The following is a 24,894-nucleotide window of genomic DNA, read 5'->3' as shown; positions in this document are numbered from 1 at the left end:
ACACAGAGGACGGTATCTCAGGTTGGAGAAACGGCAGTAGAGCCGATATGGCTCTACCTGTCTCCTGGTATGTTAGTCAAGTCTGTGGTTGTGACCTAGACGAACAGCGGGAAGTTCTGCCCCCTTACTTCGTTGGCCCATGAATATGGCAGTTGTTCTATTATTCATTAAATATTAAGGTAGAGTCTATGTGTTTGATGCCCTCTCTATTCACGCTGAGTTCCGCCTCCGCATCTCCACCGTCAGTGTCTTGCTCGGTACATAAATATTCGCAAACGTGACATCGGATATCCGATTACGAGGCTTGAAATCGCATTTTTGGATCAGTTCAGCTAGGCACATTTTGAGTATGGCAGCACTTGCAAATCTGCCGGGACTAATAACAGTATGTTAAAAAGCAGAACTCCGACGCTGAAGAGGAAAAAGACTTGCTTACCAGATGTGACGGCCGGCACCCCAAGACAGAAATGTTTCACTACTTCCCACAAGTGGCACAGCTTCATTGTTCTCCGTAGCCTTGAACCGAAAACCATCGAATTCGGACCCGTCTTCAGTTCGAGGAGGGTAGTGGTTTGGGTCATGATGTATGGCGTACATGGGAAGAGTCAAATAGGAGCCAAATGGCACGGTGGCTGAGTTATCTGGGAGAGTGTATCCCTGAGGATTGATGACTTTGCGGCCGGCGATGGTAAAAGCTGCTGGACGTAAGCGCATCGACTCTTTAATAAAGCTATATACTTTATTAACAGGCAGTTGAAGTCTTCGAGGCACCCCAGCCTACTTACCTGTCTGTGAGGTCAAGTTCCTTGATATTCTCCAACGTCCATCTGCCGCCGTACTTTTCGACTACAGACGTTATCACTGAGTGTAGAGCATCGAAGTATAGCTCCCGTGGCTCGCTGACAAGGTCAAGAACCATGTTCGCAACCGTCAGTGTCGGACTCCCCGAAAAGAGGAATAAGATGCTCAGAAATCGCATAGTGATTTCGTGGACAATGTCCTCTTCAGCAGTCAAAGACGGCGTCCTAGATACAGCCGTGCGAACAAGAGAATCCATTAATGACTGCTCTTCGGGTGGTTCACTTGCAGTCCCTTTAGAATCTTGATCGCCTTGCTTCAGCTTCCTGTAGCTTACCAGCACCAACGGCCGAACCAAGTCAGTAATTTGACGCTGGATTCCCCGTATAGGCGACATTCTCACGACCAGAGGCTTGCACCAGGCTGGAAGAAGCTTGAGAATCATGCTGAGCACAACCAGCAACTGAGAATGCTGCTCGCAAAGATGTTGGAACTTGACATCCCGGCATAAAGGCTTTCCCACTACGATTCTAGCCGCGATTCTGCAATTCAAAGAGAGCGAAAATGGAAAGATTTTGACTTTCTGGAAGTCATGGTTATCTTTGCCCAGAGCCTGGTCCAAACTGTCTGCGACTTCCTCGTGTAGCCAGTCCAAGATGGACGGCATGAGGGGGGTGAGGCTGTCGCGCGTCCATTCGATGTGGTATGAGTTCTGTCGTATTTGAGGGCCGAGAAGATATCTGATCTGAAGATTCTTTAAAAGGGTTAGGACAAGGATATGATATCATGGCAGCAAAGACCTCTTACATCTTCAATTGCTCCATCCAGATTCAGATCGGACGTCGGAGCTCGTTTGTATGCTTTGATTTCCTGTTGAGATGGATGCTCCCCTTGATGACGATCCTGTTGTGATTGTCGGCATCTCAGTTCGCTTCCCTCAAGACGCTTCAAGCCCCAGAGGTCTATGGGAATTATTATGCGATGGGCGCTCAGCTCTTACGCCGACCCCCAAAATCGTTATAATGTCGACGCATTCTATCACCCAAACGCCGATCATGGCGGTACCGTAAGTAAATCGCAACTTGGGCGCTTTGAGTTAACTGAAACGCAACACAGGTGAACTTTCGAGGTGGTCATTACCTACAGCAAGACATATCGGCTTTTGATGCCCCTTTTTTCTCGATCTCTCCCGATGAAGCAAAGACGATGGATCCGCAGCAGCGTTTGCTGCTCGAGGTGGTCTATGAAGGCTTTGAGAATGCGGGCATTCCTATGAGCAAATACGTGTCTTCGCGCACAGCGTGTTTCGTCGGCGCATTTACTCGCGACTACGAAGGACTCTTGGGTCGAGACCCGGAGAATCTTTCGGCATATCAGGCAACGGGTAATGGAATGGCGATGCTTTCCAACAGAGTCAGCTGGTTTTACGATCTCAAAGGCCCCAGCATGAGTCTCGATACAGCGTGTTCAAGCAGCTTGACAGCTTTCCATCTAGCTTGCCGAAGCCTGCAACATGAGGAAGCGGAAATGGTCAGAATCACCAAGTCCGTAAAGTTGATGCCTCACTAATCCCACTCACAGGCGGTCGTAGCAGGGTCCAATCTCTTCTACAATCCCGACCAGATGGTTCCCTCCACAGCCATGCGCTTCCTTTCCCCTGATAGCAAGTGTTACTCTTTTGATCACCGGGCAAATGGTTACGCTCGAGTCGAAGGGCTCGGGGCGGTGATTATAAAAAGGCTCTCCAGTGCCATCCGTGACGGCGACACAATTCGTGCCGTGGTGCGAGGAACAGGTGTCAACCAAGATGGCCGCACACCAGGCATTACGCTTCCCAGCCAAGAAGCACAAAGATCCTTGATTAGGGAAACATATGCCAAAGCTGGACTTGAGCTGGGGCAAAGCAGATACTTTGAAGCACATGGTACTGGCACAGCGGCCGGTGACCCTCTGGAAGCTGGAGCCATAGCAGCGACTTTTGCTGAGGCTAGAACAAAAGATGATGGCGAACCACTCATCGTCGGGGCAATCAAATCCAACATAGGGCATCTTGAAGGTTCAAGTGGTTTGGCTGGACTAATCAAGACCATTCTGGTGTTGGAGACAGGCAATATCCCTCCTAACATTTGGATGGAGAAAGTCAATCCAAAGATTCCAGCAAAGCAATGGAAACTCAAGGTAAGGATTTGGCTTTGAGTACATGTAGGAGAATCTTACGACATGATTCGCAGTTTCCCACGTCTAATACTCCGTGGCCAAGCAGCGGATTGAGGCGGGCCTCGATCAATTCCTTCGGTTACGGAGGAAGCAACTCTCACGTCATTCTTGACGATGCATACCACTATCTGCAGCAGCACGGGCTCGAATGTCGGCACAATACAGTTCTAAGCCCTGGTGTCCCATTGAATGGTGTCAACGGAACGCATACAAACGGCGACTTACACAATGGCACTCCTATGAATGGTACAGACTTGACCCCTGCGAACCTATTCTTATGGTCTGCCTCAGATCAAAAGGGAATAGAACGAGTGGTAAAGGAATACTCAGCAACGACGCGGACAAACAACGAGAAAGAACATTTCTGGAGAGGCTTGCTTACACCCTATCTACCAAGAGAACCTCCCTGCCTTGGAAGTTTTCACCGTGGCAAGTTCAGTCGACGAACTCGTCTAGGAAATGGACAACTCTCCCCTAAAGCCCATTCGATCTAGTCAAGAGCCAAATATCGGATTTATATTCACAGGCCAAGGAGCTGAGTGGCAAGGCATGGGAAAAGCTCTATACTCGAGATATCCCATCTTCGCAGACAGCTTAAGGGCAGCGGACGTTTACTTGCGAGAATCTCTAGGCGCCACGTGGTCCCTATTAGACACATTCCTAGATGATGAAAACACAACTAGGATTCATGATCCGGCCATTAGCCAACCTCTTTCCACGGCTTTGCAAGTAGCGCTCATGGAGCTGCTTTCAAGCTGGGGATTGGCGCCGTCGAGGGTCGTCGGTCATTCGTCTGGAGAGATAGCTGCAGCATTCTCAGCCGGCATAATCAGCAGAGAGTGTGCCTGGGGCATCGCTTATTACCGTGGTGAAGCAGTGGTGGAAGCGGTGTCTTCTGAGGGCACAACCAACACTGGCGCAATGATGGCGGTCGGAGCATCTGAGCAAGTGACACTTCAGTACATCGCAAGACTCGAAGAAAGCAGCAAGATACTCGTAGTCGCATGCGTAAATAGTCCTACCAATGTCACGGTTTCAGGGGACGAGGACATGGTTGACAAGCTGAAGCTTCTCCTCGATGAAGAGGGCATCTTCTCCCGCAAGCTTCATGTCAAGGCTGCGTATCACTCTCCGTACATGAACAGAGTCTCAGAGGCATACAGGGCCAAACTCGAAACGCTCGATGTTGCATCGTCCGGCCAAAAGAACAAGATTGACATGTTTTCGTCTGTCACGGGGACGATGGCCGACAAAGCGTCCGTTGCGATATCAGATTACTGGGTGTCCAACCTGGTCTCCCCAGTCCTGTTTCATCAATCGTCTCGGGCAATGTGCACGCAGCGGCCGACGAAGAAGGGAATTACGATTGGCAGTCAAGAGAGCCCCTTGGATATTCTCATCGAGGTTGGGCCACACTCGGCGCTACAAGGACCGATGAAGCAGACAATGGCTGCAGAGAGCAACTTGAAGGGTATGCAGTATTTCTCGATGCTATCTCGGAGCAGATCAGCGATAGAAACCGCGTTGCAGTTGGCGGGAAACCTTTACAAGTACGGCTCGAAACTTGACTTCCAATTCATCAACAGTCCTGGTTCTCAGGAAATGCTTGTTGACTTGCCAAGCTACGCGTGGAACCACGAGAACAAGTACTGGTGCGAGAGCCGCATGAGCAAGGGGTTTCGCTTTCGAAAGTTTCCACGGCATGATATCCTTGGTGCACCTGTCTCGGATTGGAACCCGCTCGAGCCTCAATGGCGGAATGTCCTCAGGGTCTCTGAGAATCCTTGGCTTGTGGACCATATGATAACGGACGTGGTGCTTTATCCAGCTGCGGCATCTCTCGTCATGGCCATCGAAGCATCGCGTCAACTTGCTGATGTTACTCGGACAATATCAGGCTATCAGTTACGTGAGATAACTCTTCATGAAGCTCTGGCAATACCCAAAACAGCCGACGGCGTGGAGACAATGTTCTGCATGCGACCGCACGGTGATAACAGCTTCGGAGGCTCTGCTACATGGAATGAGTTCCACGTATATTCTTACAGTGAAGAATATGAATGGCGTGAGCATTGCCGTGGACTCGTCTCCGTTGAGTACGAGACCCAGCCTACGGATTCACCTGGTAAAGAAAGCGAAGTTGAAGCCGAGGCACGGGAGCTCCAAGAGCTCGTCAAAGGCGCAGAGACTCGTTGCCAGAAAGAGCTGGGTCGAAAGCAGATGTACGATCACTACGAATCTATTGGGCTGCAGTACGGCCCGACATTCAGGGCAATCCACAACATCAGATACACTGACAACGAAGCCATTGGAAAGAGTTCTCCTATTTGCACCGTAACGAATTCCTATTTGAACCGTAGTACTCCACATCACAAGCTAGGTTCACCCTTAAATCGCAATTGCCACACCTATGCAGCAAAATACAGTGTAACGCACTGGGAAGAGATATCTTATAAAAATCCCACACAAGTCCAGCAGCTATCAATCAGTCCAATTCGTTCAAATCGCATTTCCAGCCCTTCTAACTCAATGTAAACGCTTCTCACGGGCCGGCTAGTTCATCCAGCTTAGCGCCGGGTTGGGTAGCTGGGATGACTTCAATAACTTCCTCAGCCCGGCTGCGGCCGTAACTTTGGCTCGGGGACGGCCTCTATAAGCCCACAACTTCAAAGGCATTGCGGTACGCTCTTAGCTTCAATCGCCGCTGTCACTGCGAATTCTTCTCTAACCGCCATTAATCGAAATTGCGATGTTGTCTAGGCACATGGTCTTATATACGCAATACACCAGGGCGCTGCACTATATTTGGGCGTGGCCCCGTGGGAGTTGTGGTGTGTGCGCATTGATTTATGGAGTACTACGGTTTAAATAGGAATTCGTTACGGTGCAAATAGGAGAACTCATTGGAAATATCAAGAACCCAGATTTAAAGGCAATCATGCCAAACGGCTACTATCACCAGCCTGTGATTCACCCAATCACACTAGACAACTTACTGCAACTATTGCTTCCTGCCATGGGACGTGGAATTGCAAGTTTGGACGAGCCAATCATACCAACTCTCATCGGAAAGCTTTGGGTCTCAGCTTCAATATCTGTCGATGCCGATTACAGCTTCTCGGGCTATGGTAACGCAAGATGGATGAGTGCCCGAGAGGCCAGAGGCTGGGGTGTTCTGATGAACGAAGCTCGACAATCGCCATGGGTTATCCTCAGAGACTCTGTCTCGAAAGTTGTGCACTCTGCGGACTTCTCCACGGCGCCTCAAGCGACTCAAAACAGACAGGTTGGGTCCTTCAACATTGCATGGCAACCAGACGTGGACTTTGTCGACACGAAACATCTTATTCAACTGTCGGGAGACACAAAACAGAAAGACTGGACAACTGAAACGCATGACCTGGAGTTGTTGGGCATCAGCTATATCAAGGAAACTCTTGCCGCCTTGGAGCAGGACTCACGCATAAATCTGCCCGAACACTTGGAGAAATACGTCGCCTGGATGAGATTCCAAGCGGAGAGATTTGGACAGGGCGAAGAGCAAGAGGTTGACCGAGTCGCACTAGAAGAAAAGGTTGAGGCTTCCTCAGTGGACGGTCAAGCCATGACGAGGGTTGGTCGAAACCTAGGTCGGATCCTGAAGCAGGAAACTGGTTTCCTGGAGCTGTTGGCCGAAGATCAGCTTCTGGACCGATTTTACGAGTTCGCCATTGGCAGCGAGACACTTCATCAACACCTTGCCACCTACTTGGACACGGCTGCCTTTAAGAATCCAGACATGAATATCCTCGAGATTGGAGCTGGCACTGGCTCTGCTACCAAGACTATCCTTAATGCACTTACCGGCGAAGGAATGGTGAGAATTGCTAGGTACATGTACACGGATATATCGGGCGGCTTCTTCGACAAAGCGAAAGAGAAGTTCCAAGACTGGATAGACATCATGACATACAAGACTCTCAACATCGAGGTTGACCCAGTGGAGCAAGGTTTCGAGCTCAACAAGTACGATGTGATTGTAGCGTCTCACGTTTTGCATGCTACTGCGCGACTGGACGTCACGTTGGACAACACCAAGAAGTTGTTGAAACCGGGCGGTAAGCTCATCTTGGTGGAAATTACCAACCCGGACCTCTTACGCTCGCCGTTTCTCTTCGGTCTGCTTCCAGGGTGGTGGCTGTCCAAAGAGAAGAACAGGAAATGGGGACCTACCATTACCGCGGACGAGTGGAATAATTTGCTTCAGCGCCACGGTTTTGAGGCCTGCGACCATATTATTAAAGACATGGAAGATCCCAGTCTTCACCAAGCTAGTATCCTGGTCAGCACCTATATGCCTGACCGTCAAGTCTCCGGAACAGATGTTGTAGTGGCCACATCCCCTAGCAACCCGCAGGAGGCTCTCGCATCAGAAGTCCAAGATAGACTACAGCAACAGGGTCAAACAGCCACCATATTGCCTTTCACATCAATTAGAAAGCATGACATTGCTAGGAAACTAGTCATATGTATTGCTGAGCTCTACGACACTATGATTCATAAGCTTAAAGAGGATGAATATGCAGACCTACAACACATGGTTGGGGCTGCTTCAGCTATAGTCTGGGTCACGAAAGGAGGCACCTTTACCACAGAAAACCCGCTGTCTGCACTGTCAAATGGATTTGGACGCAATGTCCGGGCTGAGCGCGAAGGGTACCGATTTGTCAGACTTGACCTGGAGGAGGACGTGGTCGTGGAGTCGGCGGCGGATTCAATCACCAAAGTGTACATGCGTCTCTCAACGTCGCCTGCAATCACTGAGAATGAGTATGCGGTCAAGGATGGAAACCTCTTCATCTCCAGACTGGTTCATGACGATCAATTTGCCGAGACTTTCACCTCCTTGTACGCGAAGCCGGAGACTCAGCTTGTCCCCTTTACCAAGGATAACCGAGCTCTGAAATTGGACATTTCGTCTCCAGGAACACTAAGTACCTTTCACTTCCAGGACGATGATGTATATGGTGTTGAACTCGGTCCTAATGAGATTGAGGTTAAAGTCAAAGCTGTAGGACTCAACTTCAAGGACGTGATGATTGCGATGGGTCAGCTTAGCGATACTTGGCTGGGCAATGAATGCTCAGGCGTCATAACTAGGGTAGGCAAAGACGTGAGTGAATTCACGGTTGGAGATAGGGTCTGCAGTGTCGGTGTTGGAACATTCCGAACCTTTTACAGGGACGATGCTCGCTTGTTCCAGAGGATACCGGAGCATATGAGCTTTGCGGAGGCCGCTGCATTGCCGCTCGTCTACTGGACGGCATACTACTCCTTATTTGAGCTGGCTAGGTTGAAGAAGGGCGAGAGTGTGTTGATCCACGCTGCGGCGGGAGGTGTTGGCCAAGCAGCCATTGTGCTTTCTCAGCTCATTGGCGCGGAAATCTTTGTCACTGTTGGTACGGCGGAAAAGAAGCATTTCTTGATGGAGACGTATAATATCAAAGAGGACCACATCTTTTCAAGTCGAGACCTTTCCTTTGCAAAAGGAGTCATGCGATTGACGAACCAACGCGGTGTTGACGTTGTTCTCAATTCTCTATCTGGAGAAGCACTCCGGCAGTCATGGGAACTCATGGCTCCATCAGGTCGATTCATCGAGATTGGCAGGCGAGACATTGATCTGAACAGGCGTCTTGATATGAGCGTGTTTGCTAGAGGCGCTACTTTTCCATCTGTTGCCGTGGTCTTAAAGGACAATCGCGACATGGTCGGTCGAATCTTGAGAGAGATTATGGATCTGGCAAGGGAGAAGAAGATCTCGCCTGCAAAGCCCTTGAATCTCTTTCCATATTCGAAAATGGAGGTGGCTTTCCGATTCATGCAGGCGGCCAAGCACATCGGCAAGATTATCCTTGAACCTCATGACGACGATGTCGTACCGGTAAGTCTAGAGACAAACTTTTTTTCCTCCTCGGGTAATATGCTAATTTGCTTTCAAGGCACTCCCTCCGATGAAGATGCCGCAATACTTTGATGAGAATGCATCTTACTTGATCTCGGGTGGTCTTGGCGGCCTTGCTCGGAGCATGGTGAGATGGATGGTTGACAAGAACCTGAAGAATGTGATCCTATGCTCCCGATCAGGGCCAAACAGTGACAAGGGCAAAGCAACGGCAAAGGAGCTGCGAGAGAGAGGCGTGAATGCAACTATTTATGCTTGTGATGTGAGCAACGCCGTTGAACTTGCTGCAGTGTTGGAGGATTGTGCACGGAAGATGCCGCCAATCAAAGGGTGCATACAAGCAGCCATGGTATTACGAGTAAGTGTTGGAGACATTCGATGATTGGTAGTATTATTTCTCACATTGTTTCTGCAGGACTCGACTTTCGAGAACATGTCGTACGCCGACTTCCAAGAGCCCCTGCGCAGCAAAGTTCCAGGAACCTGGAATCTCCACAGCATGCTGCCGGACACCCTAGATTTCTTCGTCATACTGTCTTCCTCATCTGGCATCAATGGTACTCGTGGCCAGGCGAACTATGCTGCAGGCAACACGTTCCAAGATGCAGTAGCACATCATCGCGTCAGCCAGGGTCAACACGCCATCGCCATCGACCTCGGCTTTGTTCTCTCCGTTGGATATGTGGCTGAGGGCGGCAATGCCGAGATTGACAATAACCTAAGCGCATGGGGATTCATGGGTATTCGCGAAGAGGAGTTCCTCGCCATCATAGAGTACTGCGTCAACCCTAACACACCTCGTCCGACACCCACAACGTGTCAAGTAGTCACCGGCATCGAAAATCCTGCCTTGATGCGCGCCAAGGGTCTCGAGAAGCCGTACTACTTCAAGGATCCTTTCTTCAGTCACCTCCAGATTGCCAACAGGGAGGAGAACTCGTCTGCGCTTGGCGGCGACGACCAAGAGCGCGAACTGACTGCGCAGACCATCGCCGCTCTACGCTCAGTGAAATCTCTCGATGAAGCCGCTGGACTGATCAGAGTTGCTTTTGTGGCTAAGCTGTGCAAGGTTCTGAGCATCAATCAGGATGATCTTGATGTGAACAAGCCGTTGTACACGTATGGAGTGGACTCGCTGGTGGCGGTGGTGATTAGGTATTGGCTGTTTCGGGATTATCACGCAGATGTGCCGGTGTTTGACATTATGGGAGGAAGTACCATTACGGGATTGAGCTTGAAAATTGCAGCAAAGACGAAGTTTGTGGATAAATCTTTGATCGAGATGGAAGAACAGGATAGATTGGGCGTGGAAGCGGAAGAGTAGAGCTGATTATTGATTGCCCATGCTAAGCAAGACATTTAAAGTAGGAATATCTATCGAGTACATAATCAAATAATCTACCTATCCTAGGCAAACAGCGAAATAAAACTTTTGTTCCTTGCTTTCTTTCGACTGCTGCTTTCATTATTCTGAGCTTCCCTCCCGCCGTTTTTCAAACCTTGACCCTGTCGTTGTCAAATACCAGGTCGCGAAAGATTACGCTGTCAGATACCGCGTTCGTGACAGACAACATTGGGCATATCATGATATTTGCGCTGCATACCGGGATATCGCATGTAAGAATAGGTAGGTACCTTAGGGTGCGCTACCCAAGATCTCGCCAGTACTCGAGGCCATCCAAACGGTCTACATCACAGCTAGTAGCATTCACCAAAGCATCCTGTCGTCAAATGTCTGAAGTCTGGAAAACCCGGCAGCTTCATGATGATTTCCTACGCGCCTTGCCATCACCGGTCGGACTGACTGCTTCAAATCCACTATTGACTGTCCAATATATTTCCCAACAGGGCTGGGCTTCTAGGGCTGTTGGGAGATCTGGCTGACTTATCGCCTCGATGAATCATGTCATTAGACTTTCAGGACGTAATCCATCAATGTCATGTCATCTTAACGCCATTTGTTGGGAAACAGATAATGGTTAGTTTTGCCGACAGCTGTACAAGACCGTAGCATAGGCATCACTCCGCCAGCCAGCCACATTGCAAGCATCCCTGTGAATGTGCATAGAAACGACGGGTGCATGAGGACTTGACCTGTTTTGATTCGCAATAACCTCGAGCTGTGGCTGAAGCCGAAAAAGAGGTCCGTCCAGAGCAAAGAAGCACATATTCTCATGTTATCTTACCGTCTGTATTGCATTTTACAATAACTGAAGTTACCTAGAAACAGCAATCGATCTTGGCGGCTGTAAAAGTCTTTCCAATCTTCCAATAAACCATCACTAACATGAATGAATTTCAAATGGCAGAGGAACCCCGAGAATGGCGTTGGAGGGCGCGGGCGAGTGCCATTAGCTTTTTCGGGGGAGGTAAGGCGGGATGAGGAGAAGGGGATGGAAGAAGCAGAGCGTGCGATTCTACTGCAGCTCATACAGTGCTACTGGTGGGCACTGTGTCACTATACTGTACTGATGGACGAGGTCTGTTGATAAGAGCAAATTATCTTGCAATAGATATCTCGCCATGAATTGTCAAGATAATTTACAAATGGCTATATGGATCTATAGTCATGATCAAAATACGATGCTATTCTGATAGATAGGGCTGTAATCGATGGAAATGCAACTGTTTAATTCAGTCCCGCTTTCATCCCTTGTATCTATTCAATTTATCGCCAGCTCTAGAGACATCACGGCGGTTCTCGAAAACGAAACATCAAAATAATGTGCCGTATCGCCGTTCACAGCAAGTAGTAAATTGATACTGTTGGCTTGGCGCTGTTTATTTTGCATGTAAAGACACCAAAATGCGTCCTAATATGCCCAGCAGGTTTTGCAGGTACATGAGGATATGTATCTCTTAGGACACTTGCCTTGGAGCACAGGCACCTGAAACACCTGGAGCACCTGCTAAGTACCTCTGTATCAAGGTTTGGAAATGCTGTGATCTTTAGGATTGCTCCTACCTTTGCATCTTGCCAAATTGCACGCGTAACCAACACATGACATGAAGCAAGTGCGTTCAACACAATTGTTCCTCCTCTGCTTCAGCATCATTCTCGTACCTTACCTTATCCTTTTATTGCACTCTTCAACCTGCAACTCTTCACCTTTCCCTCTCCATCCATGATCTCTCGATAACCTCGACAATCTCGATATCCTCGATACTCTCGATACTCGTCTCTCGCCAACTCTTTCCTCTGTCAAGGATCTCGGCATGAATTGGATGGGAGGAAATCTCTCTCGGCACCGTCGGGGAAAGGGCTGGAAGGAGGAAATGGCACGACAAAAAGAATACTTCGCCAAGGCCCGCTCTCGACAGCGTGAGGGTGCAAAATCGAGCCCTGTACCGCTCTCTGCAGCTAATTTCATCCCCAATTATGCACCTCCGCCACAAGCTACCGCGAGCCTAGGGGAAGCAACATTTCCATCATCCATGCCGATTAGTGAACCCACAGGCGCTGCAGATGAGGCATCAAGAAGCTTGAATAATCCATTAAGACCATTGCGAGGAGATGTTACCGAACTGCCATTAATTGCTTCGTCAGGCGAGACAGGTGGATTCACTGTGCCTGACCAGTCGTTAGAAAATCACCCTATGGGTGCTTCTAATCAAAGAACTGAGCGTCGGAAAACTTTCCAAGAAGGAGATGTTGCAAAAGTCAAACTGCCGAAACTCTCAGTCAAGGAGCCCACGCGGCAGATTTTTGAGCGTCCACCCCTTTCGAGGCATATCTTGGATCAGCAGCACAGAACGTCCGTCGCCCGTCGCGAATTCCGGTCGAAATTTGACAAACAGAGAGGTGTAAGAGAAAGAAGAGTGACCCAGAACACACCTCCACCTAGCCTTAGGTCGGTCAGAATAAGCATCGGCAGTCGAGATTTTCGATGGAGTGAGGAAAGAAATTCCATCCAAAATGCCATCCCAGATGCCATCGGGAATCCCACTTTCGGTGATCACTCGGAAGCCCAAAGCATTGGACCCGAAGCCGAACAAACAACGCACACCACACGGCTTGGAGGTGCCAATATTGCGTCCTACATTACCGGTGAGTCTTTTACAGGCTGTTCTCTGCCGAGTACGAGCAGCGATCTGCTACTGTCGTCGCCATGCCGGGATAGAGCGGCTCGACGTCAAAATATGTACAATTCACCAAAGAAAATCGTAGGCGCGCCTTCGGCAGAATTCGAGCACCCGCTACTAGATTATGCCTATGGAGCGGCAAAAAAGCCATCTTCAACGTCTGAAACAGAGTCTACGGGCAGTGTAGCCGTACAGATCGGTGATTTCGAAATCACGCCAGAAGGCGAGACGGACGAAGAACGGGTTTGGAGACAGTGGCTGGGGTGACATAACAGCCAGGGTTAACCCTGTGCCAACAGAAAACGGAGGCCAAATTACAGGTACTGTCAGATTTGGACAGAGTCCTATGGAATAAACACTCGTGCTTGATGGCAGCCCAGGGATTGGCAACTGGGAGGCTGCCGATACCGCGCCGGCGGACGGATTTTTTCACCCAGAGGCTAGATGATATGCCGAAAGTCACTTTGGCGGAGGATTAACCATAACTCGCGTATCATATACCCTTTCGAAGCATATAGCCGAAGTGGTGGACAAGTAACAGCATCAGCGCTCGGGGGGTGATACGGAAAACCACATGTTAAGGGACGACGAGACCCACACGAAGTTGAAAAACACAACTGCCGAAATTTTAGTGCGGTCAGAAGCTGCAAAGGCACCACGACGTGCTCAGACGAGCGCAGCTAACAAGTGGGGGTCAAGGATTTGAGGCCACCCGTCGGCAAGGATGAAAAGCAGGTGAGAATCTGGCCATGGATCTGGATGGGAAATGATCAGTTCAGGATACAGAGCGATGCAAACCAGACGGGACCGTGACACTGACGCTTCGCGGAGACTCCAAGACCCAGGACCAGAGCGGCAAGCTCCCTTGTCTCTTCTCCACCGGCCGCCGTTCCGAGTGGCAAGGTGGAGTTCCATCTGGGCTCAATCTCAGGCAATCCAGGACCACGTGCCGAAGACCGCGGTTCCGGCGCCAGAGCCCCGACGGCTCGCTGTCATCCACCGCAGGCCGCGCCTGTCTGGCCGAACAAAGGGCCGGTGGTAGTTTGGGCGCTGAGCCTTGGGAGGCTGAATGGCCATAAGCTCCATTGGACTATTGGAGGATCGCAGGGTCTTGTCCTTGTCAGGGAAGGCCAGTTGGTTTTCACGAGCCCACCCTAGCTATCGATTCGCCGGAGGAACGCAGCGCCAAGCTCTACGTTGAAGCCATCACCAGCCACTTTTGGCTGCTGCTGAAAGGCCACGAGGAAACAGCTATCATAGTACGGAAAAGCGCACGCGATGGGAGGAAGCTCCAAATTCCAAATCATAGTGGCGTACTTCAGCTGCAGCCAGTTCCTGATGTGATGTGGGGCCTGCCTCGTGCCTCATGGCTGCAAGCGAGAGTTATCATGTATCGAAGCAGCACAGGCAAAACTAGGTCAGAGATCAACAAGTTTTGTTTCCTCTGAAACAAGAAGCAAAAGGCACTGTGGACAATATTCCTGCACACGTTGCTGTCAGACATCTGTAAGGAGCGCTTGTTAGTGCACTTGGCGGCAGATTGAACGCTGCAGCAGAGCTTCTCCAAAGCCACCACGTTGTCCAAAAAGTCCCTGGAGTCACGCACTTGCCTCACGGTCGGCAAAAGGAGCAACACTACTGCATCAGGACCCTTAGAGACAGAGGGAACTTTGCCGGCCTATCCTGTGTCGTATCATTTGACTTCAGTTCCCAGGTCCAGCCCCAAAAGGCCTGGGTGCATGCCGCCTGCGACGAGCCTAATGCCCTTGCCAACCCAACGTGCCAGCCATCCGGCCACGATGGAACGAACAAGTATTGGGCTTATGTAGACGCGGGAAACATACAGAGTTTAGAAGCGCGAAGTTGTCGAAGTCTAGATTGTGTGCCAAGCCATGCGATGGGCGCCGTCGCTTCTCGTGGGTTTGAGCCGATGCAGCGAGGCAAGCTGTGCGCCGGTGCAAAGTCAGTTTTGCGATGGCGGCGCCAAGCAACTGGGCCTCGAGGGATTGAGGATGGGGGCTACTGTAAGTTGACAGGTTAGCTAGGAAGAGATCAAAGTCGATTGGAGGAGGAATTTTGATTTGCTACGGAAGCTGATTGGGACGGGGGGGAGGGATCAATGGAACGGTGCACAGGGGATTCGGGGTGGGATGGGGGCCTTCTCTTACAAGACAGGGAACAATACGGTATGGAAGAGACTGACCATGATCGTGCCTTGTCCGTGATTCTGATAACCAAAAGCCTTTTCGCATCGAGACTAGCAAGCTGAAGCCGAGCTTCACTTTGAATAGCATAGAGCAATTCCAAGCCGTTGAAGAAGCTCCGGGGGCGTCCCCGTTTTTTTCGTGCCAATATTAACCCGGCACCAACGCAGCCGCCACTGCTGAACCGAAACCGAGCCCCCGATACCCGTGAAAAAGCCCATTATCGCATCATTTGCATTCCTTTAGATGTGACGTCGCGAGCGGTTGTTGCGGTGGTGAGTGTGATGTGCATGTGCATTTCTTGTTGTCTAGTCTATTTTGGATTGAATGGGGGCATCAGAGCAAGAAAAGCCCGCAAAAAAAAAACCCCCCCAGTGTAAAACAAAATAGGAAATCCAATAAAACAAAAAAAAACAATTGCCGACAAAGGGAAAACCAAAACTTTTTTGTATGTAGATACAAGATAGATAGGAACTGGTCCAAGAAAGATGGGTTGCCGTTACCCCCAAAAATAAGGATGTGTATGTATGTAAATCAATAGCTCTTTTGGAGCAGTCTCTTTTTTTTTACTTGTCCTCCTCCCTTTCAGCCCTTTTTGCCCAAAAGCCACCACCAATAAAACAAAAGAAACAAAGAAAAAAAAAAAGATACCAATACCAAACAAACGCCCATGCATGTATATCCATTCTATCCCGCATCGAGCGCATCGTAAAGGCTGTCCAATAGGCTGTCCGCCCTCTCTCCATCAGCCCCAAAAAGCATCCATGGGAAAGAAATGGTGTGTGGCTTTGATAACCTTGCTGGCTAGCCCAGCACCAGCCCAGCTACAGTTAAAGTGAAGTGACTGTAAAACCACACCCCTCCCCAGGCGCAAGTAGCCTGGTCCAGTCATACTCCGAGAATGAAATGTCCCTCCTCCCGAGGCTGCCAGCTCAAAAACGCTAGCGATGCAAGCTTCGTGTAATGAATCCCTAGTCCCACAGTTTTTTTTTTTCTCTCTCTGATCTCTCTCTCTCTTCATTGTGCTGGTGCAACTATCCGTATCATGGCCCCTCCCCGCTTTTTGCCCAAAGTTGTATGTACCATGTAACCATAGACACTTTGGCCTTTGTGTGGTGAGTGTTCCCAACTTTCGGCAGATGGAATATCTCAGAAAAAAGCCAGGAGGGGGTGAGTGAGGAGGGGGAAGATCATGATAGCTCCAACGGACCCAAGCCGCAAATCCACAAGCTGAGTAGCTGAGGCTAGGGCGGAGACTTGGTAGTTTAGCTGAAGAGAGAAGAGGGCAATGCCGCAATACTGTTAGCCTCGGAGCAGTAGTGCACTCTCTCGCGTAAGTTAACGAGACGAGGACAGCAATGTACCAAAGCAAGCTGCAGTTCTCCGCACTCAATGTTCGGAGTAGAAGAAGAGAGAGAGAGAAGACTTTGATAACTTGAACATTTTTGCTTGTGACTAGTAAGTAATACTAGGTAGGTATCTTTCCTGTATAGCAACTGTACCCAATGGGTCGGCCTGCATTAGAAGAGAAAAATAAAAAAAATTAACACAGGCTAACGTGCATGTGTAATAAAAAAAAAAAAAAGGACATGGTAAAAATACACCCATTCGTAAGATTCATTGGGAAGTAAACCGCTCTAATAGTATGTCGGCAGATGTAAGTCGAAACTCTGACGGATCCAAGCTCAGCTGCTGTTTGGTGGGATGGTGGATGCATGTAGTCAGAGGGAGGAGGTAGGGGGACAGGGGGTGGCCTCGGTGCTTGATGACGCCGGGCTTGGCTGGTGCTGGCGGTTGAACCGCACACTGTTCCGTTCCCCGAGTACGAATTTGGCTTGCTTCTGAGCTCTCTAGCTGCTCTCGCTCTCGAATTCCGTTACTCTCGCCGGCGAATCTCCTTTCGTTTCGCTTGCAGGGATGTTTTGCAGGTAGGGCATTCGTAACCATGGCGGCTGATGTAGATTCGCTTCAGGCATTTGGTGCATCGCCACCAGGTGTGAGAGGCATTGCGGCCTTCGAACCAATCTTCCTTGGCTGCGACTCCACGCTTCTCAATGTCCTCCTTGTGAAAGTCTCTCAGGTGGTCGCGGAAGTGATCGCGACGGTGGAACGGATCTCGGCGCCGCCCACAGCGGGCGTAATCGCAATGATACGAGTCCTTCTGAGACGACGGAGCGTGCTTGTGCTTGTAGTGACGGTCCAGATCGGCACGACGCTTGAAGGGTTTCGCATCGCAGCCGGGGTGGAGGCAGCATACTGGATAGTCACGGCCACTCGAGGCAAATCTATGCTCAAATCGGTTAACCACCCAAAAACTCCCCTCTCCCAAATGCACAAGGAACACACAACTTACGTTGGCGATTCAACTGTTGGCGAGGTCACCTCCTGGCCGGGAGTGGCATCCGGGCTGCTGTAAGCAGACGTCGCAGGCGTACTGGCGCTTGCATAAGGCGGGAGGTAAGATAAGCTGGGGGTCGGCGACGTCTGCTGTGTGAAGAAGGAGTCTGTAGACATGGGCGATGCGGGGGAGCTCGCTTCTGATCCCATTTCTGAGCCCCCGTACTGGGACAGAGGCTGTGAATCGCAGAGCTCTGGGACATCTGCCATGGAATTGTAGTCGTTGACGTCGAAGGAGAACCAGTCGCCATATGGCAGGTTCTCTTCGAACATCTGCGCTTCTTCAAACGTCTGGTTCTCGTCGTACAGCCGAGCCTCGATGCAGAGCTGGCTGTACGTACTGAGTTGCAATTCCTCGGTCATGGTGTCCGGTTATACGACAGAACGTCAATGACTGAGCAAACAATGGCTAAAAACAGGCTGAGCTGCTGTCGTCCCTGCTGAATTGGACAGTTGGGGCAAGCAATTCGCTTGTGTGAGTCCGGTGAAGCTGTGTAGTGTGTAGTGTGTATGTGGGTGAACCCAATTGCCAAGTGAAGTCAAAGTAGCGACGACTCTTGGAGGTAGTAAAAAGAAAGATGAGGATGTGAATTGGAATAGTTATAAGGCGGCACCGAGAGCCAAGAGACGAGGGCAGTCGGTGGCTTATGAGTCCAATGGCTCGTGGGAACGATGTAGCGGGTAGTCTATATGCAAGGCCTGCCAATCTGGGCGTGACCAGGGGGAAGGCCTGTGTTTATTTCGACACAACCCAGATAACGAACCTTGAACCTCGTACTTTCGGGGTAACATCTGTGCCAAGCTTCTAGAAGCTATCTAGATTTACCGTCTATGGAACCCGGCAGGGCGGAAATGGGTCTCAAACGTGGCGCCTGTTCAGAAGTACCTCCTCTAAAGCGTGACGTAGAGAAGCAGTACACACTAAGACGTTAGTCGATACACAGCTTTGTAGAGGGGCGTCCAACAAGTCGAGGTATCGGGCTTGGCAAGTTGGTATCAAACCGGACTCCGCCAAGTACCGCCCAGTAGGTTTAGCAGGGACTGGACGCTGTGCGACATGCAGAATGGTCAGAGCCATGTGGAGTTGGATGGTCAGACCCTGGAAACCGTTTGGGACAGTCGAGAGATCATCAATGAGCAGTCAGGAGGAGGCATACTTCTATTCTCACGCAGCAACAACTCGGCAACCACATGCCCTCCCCTCCCAAAGCCAAAGCCAACGCGACCTTTGGGCCAATGCCATGTGGCTAATGCCATTTGACGTCTATTTCTGACTTCACGGTTCCCGCATCCGGCGTCGCTGGAGTTGCCAATTAATCCTAATTCATGAATTTGACAGCCCGTGCGGCTGAACCGTGGCTGGCGATGGCTTTCAAGCCAAGCCAATCCAATCCAACCCGACACTTCCATCCGTGGTGCCAGCTGTTGTTCTCAACGTGGTGATTTGGACCGTTATCCCGCTAGTACTATAGTTACAGTACGAGGACGTCGTCGAGGACGTCGTGTATCGTATATTTGCCGTGGGTCATTCCGATTTTTCAGGACTGGCAGCACAGACTCCGCCAGAAAATAGTTGGGGAGTTCCACTCCCAGGATCACCCCCTGCCTGCCCCCTTCTTATCCGATACTATCAGAAATGATGGCAATGCGTAATGTTGCATATACCATAGGCATTCGAATTCGGCATCTTGAACTGCCCTCCCAGGACAGCATTTGGTGGAGCGCGACTGCAGAGTTGCCGGGCACTAAAACTAGCGAGGATCGAAGTCACAGTGTTCATCGTGAGAACTTCAGACTCGGCTCATTCGGCAGCGCTAGACATCTGTATGTTGCTCCATGCTCATTGGCCAGCCAGGCCAACGACGATACAGAAAACCGTTGCAAGGAGGGAAAGGCACCAAGGTCTAGGTTTGCGATCACAACATCATGCATACAAAACGCGGGTAGTCTTGACGGATGTATCCACAGGAGTCATCCCAAATAACAACGTCGTGTTTTCAGACCGAGAAGTGCAGCCACCAACACGGCCAAAGATCACCAGGCGGCTAGTTACCCTGTCCAAACATATGTGTTGCTCTGTACCCAGCTCGGCAGATGTTCTGAACACGCAAGAGCGTCCATGCCTCTAATGGAACGATCCTATTTGGGTAAAAAGATTTGTCTACGTAGGGGTTAGTACAAAGACGTGGGCTTCAAAGCAAAGTACCTCTGGGGCCCCTCTCAACCCCCACCTTATGTGCGAGTATGTATGCAGCTCACGAATCCCGAATCCCAAAGGCCAGCACGGGGGGGCAGCCCTGGTCGTGAGCCTCAAGATGCAGCTACCAGTATTAGTGGCTGTACAGTCATGTCGGCAACAGATGTTGTTCCACTAGCGAGCCAATAATGGATCAATAACCGTTGGTCCTGGGAGGGGGGGTGTGCAGTTGGCGCCATCCAGGTACGAGTTACCTGGTATGGTGATGTCTCGAGGAAGATGTTTTCGTATCAAATATTGGTTGTACTGCAGTTCACCAGTGGGACTACTACAAGACGACGAGTAGGCGCCAGATGGATTGCCGCAACAAACGAGCGGCTGTCTCTTGAAACTACGGTTCGAAAGTGCTCTATAATGCCGGCCGGTGCCGAGCTTGGGCCACCTTGAGTATTCGATGTTGTAACAGAGCGGGCTTCCAGGAAGGGATGATACTACACAACAATGAAGCACTGCAGTGCAATGCAAAGTACCCCATCTCGGGCATGGTGCAGGATGACCCGACATCTCATAGAAGGGGTGTGGTTGAAGTCGATCTCTTGAGCCTTGTACCACCGCGGTCAACACTGTGAGCCAGAACTTCACTTACACACATCACCATCATTCTTTTCCTCTTCTAGACTGCTTCTTCGTCGAGAGGATCACTCATAATTGAACCTTCTTTGTCGGCGTGCTCCGAGATGGCTGATATGCGTAAGCGTTATTCATCGGGCGTACGTGTTCGAAGCTGGATGGATTCTTCCATTTCCCTCTCATTTCGGGCCCTAAACAAGGAGCCGTCCCTAATAATGTGTCTGTTGAATGCCTATTCGTGCTCCCGGGCAAGCAATGGAGTAAGCGGTGACAGGCTATGTCCCCCACCCTTTTTACAACGTGGCGTGCAAAGCACCAGAAAATCTCTGCATTCTGAAGCCATCACAACGGCAAGCCTCGGTGGTGTTTGGGGGGTGGTTTGGGCCGTAGATCAGGAGGGTTTCCGAAGCCAAGCCTGGGTGATCGTCATGCAGTCTTGCGTACGCGCGTGCCCATTGATTGGTCCTCGTGGCCCTCTGAAGCATCCTAGCACAGGCGGGCATAAAATCTTGCCGTCATGGGTGGTGATATGGGCCTGGGCGGGCGGCGGACGAGTAGCAGAGCAACACAGGGGGAGAATCCCATCACCTGCACCTAGCCCCTTTATCAGCCGTCTTGCAGAAAAGCCAAAAGCCAGGATAGTAATTGCCAGGGGCGATCTGACAACCTAGACTTACAGCGGCAACACCACACATGATCTGCCCGTTGCCTCGTGCCCAGGAAGCTTATCAGATGGGCGAAGAAGCCGGTGCATTGTTCCGGCAGCCTCCCGCAAGTTGAAGCCGTCGACGCACCAGTGCCTTCCCGGGCTGAATGCCGGAGAAATGGAAGTTTTGAAGGCATCAGACTTTGCCTTAATTTGTTCTCTCACTATGCCGTGCTGAGACAACGTGCATCAGCACCCATCAGCATCAGCATTAGGTTAGCATTAGGTTAGCAGCCAGCGGGTGTTTGTGCGCCAATAAACCTGGGCACGTCACGATATCGAGGAAACAGCTTGCGAAGCCGTGCCATCTAACCGGAGGCGGTCAGAGCCAAAGAAGAGGATGGAACAAATAGCAAAACAAGGTGCGTCTGCCGTGGCCTCAAACCGCAAGACCCCCAAAACGCCCGGTTATCATAAGGTTGGCAGCTAGAAGCAAAAAAGGAAAAAAGGGAAAAGAAAATTCTTTCAAGGCTTGCAAGGAGCAGCATTTGGGCTCGACCTCCGATAAGTGGAAAGAAAATGACAGGATGCAAGATGTTGCGCCTTCCCAAAGCGCTAGGACGGTTTGGATGACGGCAAGTGAAGGAGCATTCGGCAAACGCTGGCGGAAAATGGAAGCAGCAAATGAAAAAACAAGGTTTGATTGATTGATTAATTAGGAGAAACCGGAAAATACCACAAACACCAAATCCTGTGCATACAAGCCATGCAGATTGCAGATGTACTAGACAGTACTGTAATAGTATTAGACAACACAGACAGGGAGTGCGGCCGACGCTATGACGTGGGCTGGGCGGTTCTAGAAGACGCCTTAGTCTCTCTTTTTTTCTTTCAGGCTAATTGTTATTGGGTCCTTGTTGATGCTACCTGCGTGCTACTGTATGAGACTGCATACGACTTGCATGCTACGGTGGCATCCGGCAGATGGCCCGAACAAATACGAATCAGAAGCCTTCGTCTTGTCTCTCTTGTCTCGTTTGGCTCTCCAAATTTTGCCTCATGACCTCCGCAGCAAACACCGCCCTCGATCCGAGATGAAGGAGCCTTGCCGAGTTTAGATGCCCTTGTCTGCATTGAGTGCGTGGATGCACTTGAAGACGTTGCCATCCTTGGCACCCTTTCCATCCTGAACATCTTTGATATCTTTGATATCTTTGATTTCCTTGGCACCGTTGATATCCTCGCCATCCCTGCCATTGTTGATATTGATATCCTCAACAATTTCTCCGTTTTCATCACCACCACCATCTTCATCATCCTCCCCGGCGGGCCCAACTAGCGCCGCGTCTCGACCAGCCTTCCAATTCATCCGCTCCTTGGAAACAGGTACGTCACCAAAGATCTGGGCCATGCTAATCCAATGCATGCAGTGCTGCAGAAGCTCCTCGTTCTGGCTGACCCTGGTCTCGTATGCTTTGATAAGCAGCTTCTGCTGGTCAACCTCCTTCTTCAGATCCTCAATCTTCAACTCCAGTTCCTCCATGAGCTCGTACTGCGCATCCTGCTCGGCGCGCAAACAGCCCAGTTCACCCGTGGTGGTCCATCCAACGGGAGTCTCGGGGCGGCGGTCGTAGCGGCTGGTGTCCTTGTTGAAGAGCAGCGTAAAGGTGTTGGCAACTTTGGTAAAGACGTTGGCTTTGAGATTGACGGTGCTGGGATCAGTGGCTTCAGTGCTCTCGTTAGAGTTTTGCTCGATTTCGGGAGAGGATGGAGTCATTCTTCCTTGTTGATTGGCAGAAGAGCCCTTCTTCTGCTCCTTCTTGTACGAGTTATCCTGCCACGACACAAACTTTGAGTCGCCACCCATCGTTGCAATGATCCTAATCCATTGAATTAGCCACTGTATAAGTCTCTTTGCAGCATAGCAATGTACTTACCGTAAAATAGGTTCAAGTCCTGATCTTGATCTCCCTTGAGAGTAGTGAAAGAGGTTGTAGGAGGAAGTCCGTCACCCCGAGGACTCGAGAGGAAGATGTGATTTATATGCTCTTGGGACTGAACAAACGAAAACAAACGAAAACGCAGCAGCCACAAAACATTGAATTCACTCATCTTTCATCCAATCCTCAACATCAAACGGAAGTGATATTCTGTAGTGAATCACAGTAGCTGTCACTGAACCCACACGCCCCCCTTTCTGCAAACAGAGTCCCGGAACTCTACAGTTTCGTCTCCAATAGCAAGATTTCCCAATGTAGAGCAAGTTTTCCCATGTACTCAAGTACATCGCATTCGTTTGCTCGATCCAGCTTCATCGCACGATCTTTCATCATACCCACAATTCCACCCCCTCCTTTCTCGCCTCGATGCTACATTGCCAAGACGTCCAACCAACTCCAACCTGAACAACAACACACACAAGTTTAGCAATACAAACACCATAACAGATAGCCAGTACGGAATACCACTCACCAATTCTCATAGTATCTCGTCCCACATAAAACCATCGCTGATAATAAGTCCCTCTAGAATGTCAACCTCGCGATGCTAAATGCTCAACACGCAAAACATATAAAACAACACATATAAAACAACACATATAAAACAACAGTTCCTCTAAACAACCTAGCTCCCGATATGCCAAATCTCGATTACATAGTGGATCCCAGCCGGCCCCCCTCCTGTCACATACACGTTTTCGTACCTTGCAGTGGCCACGACAAGGCCCGGCGCGGAAACTATCTACTCAGATGTGAGATCTAGAGCGCGCTGACAGCATGAAACATGGGAATTTGCGGATCAGATTGTATATACACACATACCATACGCACACATATGCGATGCGTATGCGAGCGCACATACCCAATGCTAATCTCCACTTGCTCAAAAGGTTTGGTGAGATTATACTTTGGCGAGTCATGCCTCGACATGATGCAGTAGCATTCTGGCCCCCTTTTTTTGTGCGTCCGTTTTCCCCGCTTCAGTCTTGAAATCCCGAAGTCGCGAGGGGTTTCGAGATAGGCATCTGCAAGCATCTTGACTCGGTGGAGAGGAGGGGGACTCTGTGGGGGGCGGGATAGGCCTTGGTACTTCGTATCTCGATCGTGCAAAATCGCCACCTTCAGCCGCCAACGCCAACCCCACGGGCTATGCCTTTGAGCTAATAAGAACCCCCCGTCAACTGCTGTTATGAGAACAGCTGCGATAGGTGCCAGCAGCCACGTTATGAGGAGGTCTTGGCACATCCTAGCGACTGTCCGGGGTGAACTAGGGACTTTGGGAGCTGCCATTCAGCTTTCGAGCTCAGCTGTCGTCTCTATCCGCTTCGAGTCCCCTTTGAGTAATGTGCCAGGGAGGCTATGCTTAACACCCTCTCTCTTGTTCTGAGAGCCAGCATGTTACTCGACGACTCTATAGTCCCTGCAGGGCGCTAAGGTAGATGCCCAAAGGTCCCAGCCGTGGAATGTGAGGGCATACTCACCCTAAAGTTTAGCATCTGAAGCCGAATATCCGAAGTCTTCGAGCCAGACCCTATTGTATCAATCCAATTAGCATCCTAATAAACTCCATCAACAGATACCGAATCATTCACGCTCTAACAAGCAAAGAGTGAAGGAGGAGAAAAGCCAAAAGGGCAAACAGATTCCCTGTGCGGATGAAAAAAGGCCGCCTCATATGGATTATTCTGGCACTAGTTATTCCCGTTTGAGAAACCCAACTTTGGTAGCGCATACTCGCGGCTACTATGATGCTCTCTTAGAACTCCCATAAAGAAAGA

General features: G+C 50.2%; 9 protein-coding genes across 9 annotated transcripts; 4 read left to right on the top strand and 5 right to left on the bottom strand.

Annotated features, from left to right (window-relative positions):
- Positions 1–210: 210 nt before the first annotated feature.
- Positions 211–1,855, bottom strand: M431DRAFT_5267 (hypothetical protein; the record flags this gene model as incomplete). Its single annotated transcript, XM_024920690.1, has 5 exons — positions 211–376; positions 437–730; positions 786–1,552; positions 1,606–1,701; positions 1,799–1,855. The coding sequence occupies 5 exons, from the start codon at positions 1,853–1,855 to the stop codon at positions 211–213; spliced, it is 1,380 nt and encodes a 459-aa protein (XP_024774294.1).
- Positions 1,775–10,413, top strand: M431DRAFT_553585 (hypothetical protein; the record flags this gene model as incomplete). The annotated part of the gene is made up of 8 exons (XM_024921390.1): positions 1,775–1,864; positions 1,915–2,328; positions 2,380–2,976; positions 3,030–3,329; positions 3,496–5,332; positions 5,910–8,938; positions 8,997–9,317; positions 9,375–10,413. 8 exons carry the CDS (start codon positions 1,775–1,777, stop codon positions 10,281–10,283), a joined length of 7,497 nt encoding a protein of 2,498 aa, XP_024774293.1. The 3' UTR covers positions 10,284–10,413.
- Positions 10,414–10,875: 462 nt separating this feature from the next.
- Positions 10,876–11,321, bottom strand: M431DRAFT_424763 (hypothetical protein). Its single transcript, XM_024915058.1, has one exon. The coding sequence runs from the start codon at positions 11,133–11,135 to the stop codon at positions 10,908–10,910; it is 228 nt and encodes a 75-aa protein (XP_024774292.1). The 5' UTR covers positions 11,136–11,321; the 3' UTR covers positions 10,876–10,907.
- Positions 11,322–11,732: 411 nt separating this feature from the next.
- On the top strand, positions 11,733–13,309 carry M431DRAFT_519919 (hypothetical protein; the record flags this gene model as incomplete). Its single annotated transcript, XM_024920408.1, has 1 exon — positions 11,733–13,309. The coding sequence occupies exon 1, from the start codon at positions 12,176–12,178 to the stop codon at positions 13,307–13,309; it is 1,134 nt and encodes a 377-aa protein (XP_024774291.1). The 5' UTR covers positions 11,733–12,175.
- Positions 13,310–13,345: 36 nt separating this feature from the next.
- On the top strand, positions 13,346–14,222 carry M431DRAFT_424746 (hypothetical protein). The gene has a single exon (XM_024915057.1). The coding sequence runs from the start codon at positions 13,809–13,811 to the stop codon at positions 14,082–14,084; it is 276 nt and encodes a 91-aa protein (XP_024774290.1). The 5' UTR covers positions 13,346–13,808; the 3' UTR covers positions 14,085–14,222.
- A 2,900-nt stretch (positions 14,223–17,122) lies between these two features.
- On the bottom strand, positions 17,123–18,006 carry M431DRAFT_494832 (hypothetical protein; the record flags this gene model as incomplete). The annotated part of the gene is made up of 2 exons (XM_024917286.1): positions 17,123–17,531; positions 17,600–18,006. 2 exons carry the CDS (start codon positions 18,004–18,006, stop codon positions 17,123–17,125), a joined length of 816 nt encoding a protein of 271 aa, XP_024774289.1.
- Positions 18,007–20,514: 2,508 nt separating this feature from the next.
- M431DRAFT_508030 (hypothetical protein) lies at positions 20,515–21,227 on the top strand. The gene is made up of 2 exons (XM_024919054.1): positions 20,515–21,064; positions 21,148–21,227. Exons 1-2 carry the CDS (start codon positions 20,578–20,580, stop codon positions 21,165–21,167), a joined length of 507 nt encoding a protein of 168 aa, XP_024774288.1. The 5' UTR covers positions 20,515–20,577; the 3' UTR covers positions 21,168–21,227.
- Positions 21,228–22,204: 977 nt separating this feature from the next.
- M431DRAFT_424566 (hypothetical protein) lies at positions 22,205–23,130 on the bottom strand. Its single transcript, XM_024915055.1, has 2 exons — positions 23,054–23,130; positions 22,205–22,996 (listed from the first exon to the last, which is right to left on the bottom strand). Exon 2 carries the CDS (start codon positions 22,981–22,983, stop codon positions 22,231–22,233), a length of 753 nt encoding a protein of 250 aa, XP_024774287.1. The 5' UTR covers positions 22,984–22,996; positions 23,054–23,130; the 3' UTR covers positions 22,205–22,230.
- Positions 23,131–23,607: 477 nt separating this feature from the next.
- On the bottom strand, positions 23,608–24,703 carry M431DRAFT_424714 (hypothetical protein). Its single transcript, XM_024915056.1, has 2 exons — positions 23,939–24,703; positions 23,608–23,858 (listed from the first exon to the last, which is right to left on the bottom strand). The coding sequence occupies exons 1-2, from the start codon at positions 24,404–24,406 to the stop codon at positions 23,742–23,744; spliced, it is 585 nt and encodes a 194-aa protein (XP_024774286.1). The 5' UTR covers positions 24,407–24,703; the 3' UTR covers positions 23,608–23,741.
- Positions 24,704–24,894: the final 191 nt, after the last annotated feature.

Source organism: Trichoderma harzianum, assembly GCF_003025095.1.
Source record: "Trichoderma harzianum CBS 226.95 unplaced genomic scaffold M431scaffold_6, whole genome shotgun sequence".
Lineage (NCBI taxonomy): Eukaryota > Fungi > Ascomycota > Sordariomycetes > Hypocreales > Hypocreaceae > Trichoderma > Trichoderma harzianum.
This window is presented reverse-complemented; position numbering and strand designations above follow the sequence as displayed.